The sequence below is a fragment of the Bactrocera latifrons genome, unplaced genomic scaffold, assembly GCF_001853355.1.
Source record: "Bactrocera latifrons isolate USDA-ARS-PBARC rearing strain unplaced genomic scaffold, ASM185335v1 scaffold_614, whole genome shotgun sequence".
Lineage (NCBI taxonomy): Eukaryota > Metazoa > Arthropoda > Insecta > Diptera > Tephritidae > Bactrocera > Bactrocera latifrons.
Genome location: NW_017537284.1, coordinates 32,226 through 34,578, shown reverse-complemented (window position 1 = coordinate 34,578; position 2,353 = coordinate 32,226). Strand labels below are relative to the sequence as shown.

The window sequence follows — 2,353 nt, the reverse complement described above, 5'->3', positions numbered from 1 at the left end:
GGAATACGCACAGTATATCCCCAAGGCGATACAGTGACGCACCTAGACTTACAAAAAGCAAAGGTCGCTCTTATCGCAGCTACCTAATCGCGCCACTTCAGCTGCGAGATGTCTCTACTAAGAGAATCGAAGCCAATTGACGAACAGAGCTCACTCTTAGTACTAAATCCATTTCTGGATACGAAAGGTCTGCTTCATGCTAATGGTCGGCTTGCTAACTCAAGCCTGGCATATAAAGAACGCCATCCTCTAATAAAACCAGAGAAGTGTCGTCTTGCAACATTGCTACTCAGATATATATACATACTAATGTTGCACGCGGAACAGCGCCTAATGCAACATATAATCCGCCAAGAATTCTATATTCCCCGACTTAAGCCTCAAATAAAAAAGTGCATTTATATGTGCAAGATCTGCACCATGCATAAACAGAAGATGAGGACGCAGATTATGGCAGCACTTCCACCGGAAAGCTGCAACTTCGCTCTGCCTTTCACCATTACAGGTCTCGATTTTACTGGGCATTTTCAGAAAAAGGCGTCCATGCTAATGTCTCCAACACTAATGAAAGGCTACGAGGCTGTCATAGAATAGAATAGAATATAAGATTTGAGGTAATGCACCGCGACCTAGGGTCTATCGTGCCCTCTCCTATATCACATGACCTCCCAGAGCCCCAGCAGCCTGAATAGTTCTAGGAGTTTGCCGGGCGCTAGTGAGGTGATGTGATCCCTGCTGATGTAAGCTGAATCCAGGGCCTTAAACCTTTTTCCACAGATTGCTGAGCAATCCAAGATTAGGTGTGCTGGTGTTTTCTGTTCCAGGTCGCAGAATTGGCAGTTAGCACAAGAGACCATGCCCATATTGGACAGGTGCTTCCTGCTTCCTTGTGTAGATTGCGACGAGGAGGCGGAATTTTTCACGGGGGAAGTGAATTAGTTCTCTAAATCTGGGGAGGTTGTATCCTCCTAGAAGCAGCTTGGCGTGGAGCATACCTGCTGCCTGTCGCCAGTGCCGTTCTCTCTCCACTCTATCCTCCGTGCGGAGCAGCTCTTTGAAAGTGTAGGGTCCTACCGCTATGTATGGCTCCGGTCCCAACATCTTTGACGCTGCTGCAGTGCCGGCCAGTTCGTCGGCCTTCTCATTACCTTCTACTCCCTTGTGCCCTGGTACCCATATTAGGTGCACCCGATTACACAACGACAGCCGGTTTAGCCATTCTACGCATTCCTCGACTAGAAGCGATTTGGTCTCGTAGGATGAGATCGCTTTTAGTGCCGCTTGACTATCCCTGAGAATAGCTATACGCTGGTTACGATAGTTGCGGCTGAGGTTGACTTCAGCCCACTGACTGATGGCAAAAACTTCTGCCTGGAAGATACTTGAGAAGCTGCCCATAGGTATGGACAGCTTGGTACGCGGTCCCGCGATACCTGCCCCAATACCTTCCGGTGTTTTTGAGCCATCAGTGTACCACTGAATGGTGCTGTCTTCCAGCAGCCTTTCCAGCGCGGAATCACTCCACACCGTCTTGCTGCCTAGAGTGACTTTGAAGTTCTTCTTGAAGTTTATTTTCTTAGTGGTGCTGTCCTTAGGAAGGAGAGCTAGCGGTGTGCTCTCCGTCAGTTCGTCCATCTGTCTAGAGGACATTACCTTTCCTCTTCCACAGCCTTTTGCTGACATAAGCAGCATGGTGTGCTTTGCTGCTAGCTTGATCACCTGATGCAGCGGTGTGAGCTCTAGCATGACTTCCAGTGCCACCGTGGGGCATGTGCTCATTGCCTCTGAAGCACAGACACATGCAAGTCTTTGCAGCTTTGACAGTCTCYGAATTACTGAAGACTGCGCTGCTTTGGTAGCCCAGCAGACGCTCCATAGGTGACAATAGGCCTTACTATCATGGTATACAGCCATCTAATGATACTTGGCTTGCATCCCCATGATCTGCCGGCCAGGCGTCTACAGATCATTAGTGCTCTAGTTGCTTTGGACAGCGTTAGGTCCAAATGCCTATTCCACCCTAATGATGAGTCTAAGGTGAGGCCCAGGAATTTGACCTCCTTAGACATTACCACCTCTGTGCCTCCAATTGTTAGGGACCTTAGGCCYGGAAGAGACCTCCGCTTAGTGAATGGGATCACGGTGGTCTTTGCTGGGTTTATATTTAGCCCTATGGTGTTGCACCATTCTCTTGCCAGTTTTAAGCTCCTTTGAACAATGTCGCAGAGAGTGTTCTCAAATCTGCCTCTCGCCATTATGACAATGTCGTCCGCGTATCCTTGACAGCGGATTCCATTGCTGGTGAGCAGCTCGAGTAGTTCGTCTACTATTAGGCTCCATAACAGAGGGGATA

The 2,353-nt window shown here is 48.8% G+C and overlaps 1 protein-coding gene across 1 annotated transcript in view; it reads right to left on the bottom strand.

Moving 5' to 3' along the window:
- Positions 1 to 1,779, bottom strand: part of LOC108975122 — a 29,630-nt gene extending 27,851 nt beyond the window's left edge. Inside the window, exon 1 of the mRNA XM_018943424.1 lies at positions 996 to 1,779. Within this exon, the coding sequence (XP_018798969.1) occupies positions 996 to 1,779 (784 nt within the window). The remainder of the gene's footprint in view (positions 1 to 995) is intronic.
- Between the last annotated feature and the right edge of the window lie 574 nt (positions 1,780 to 2,353).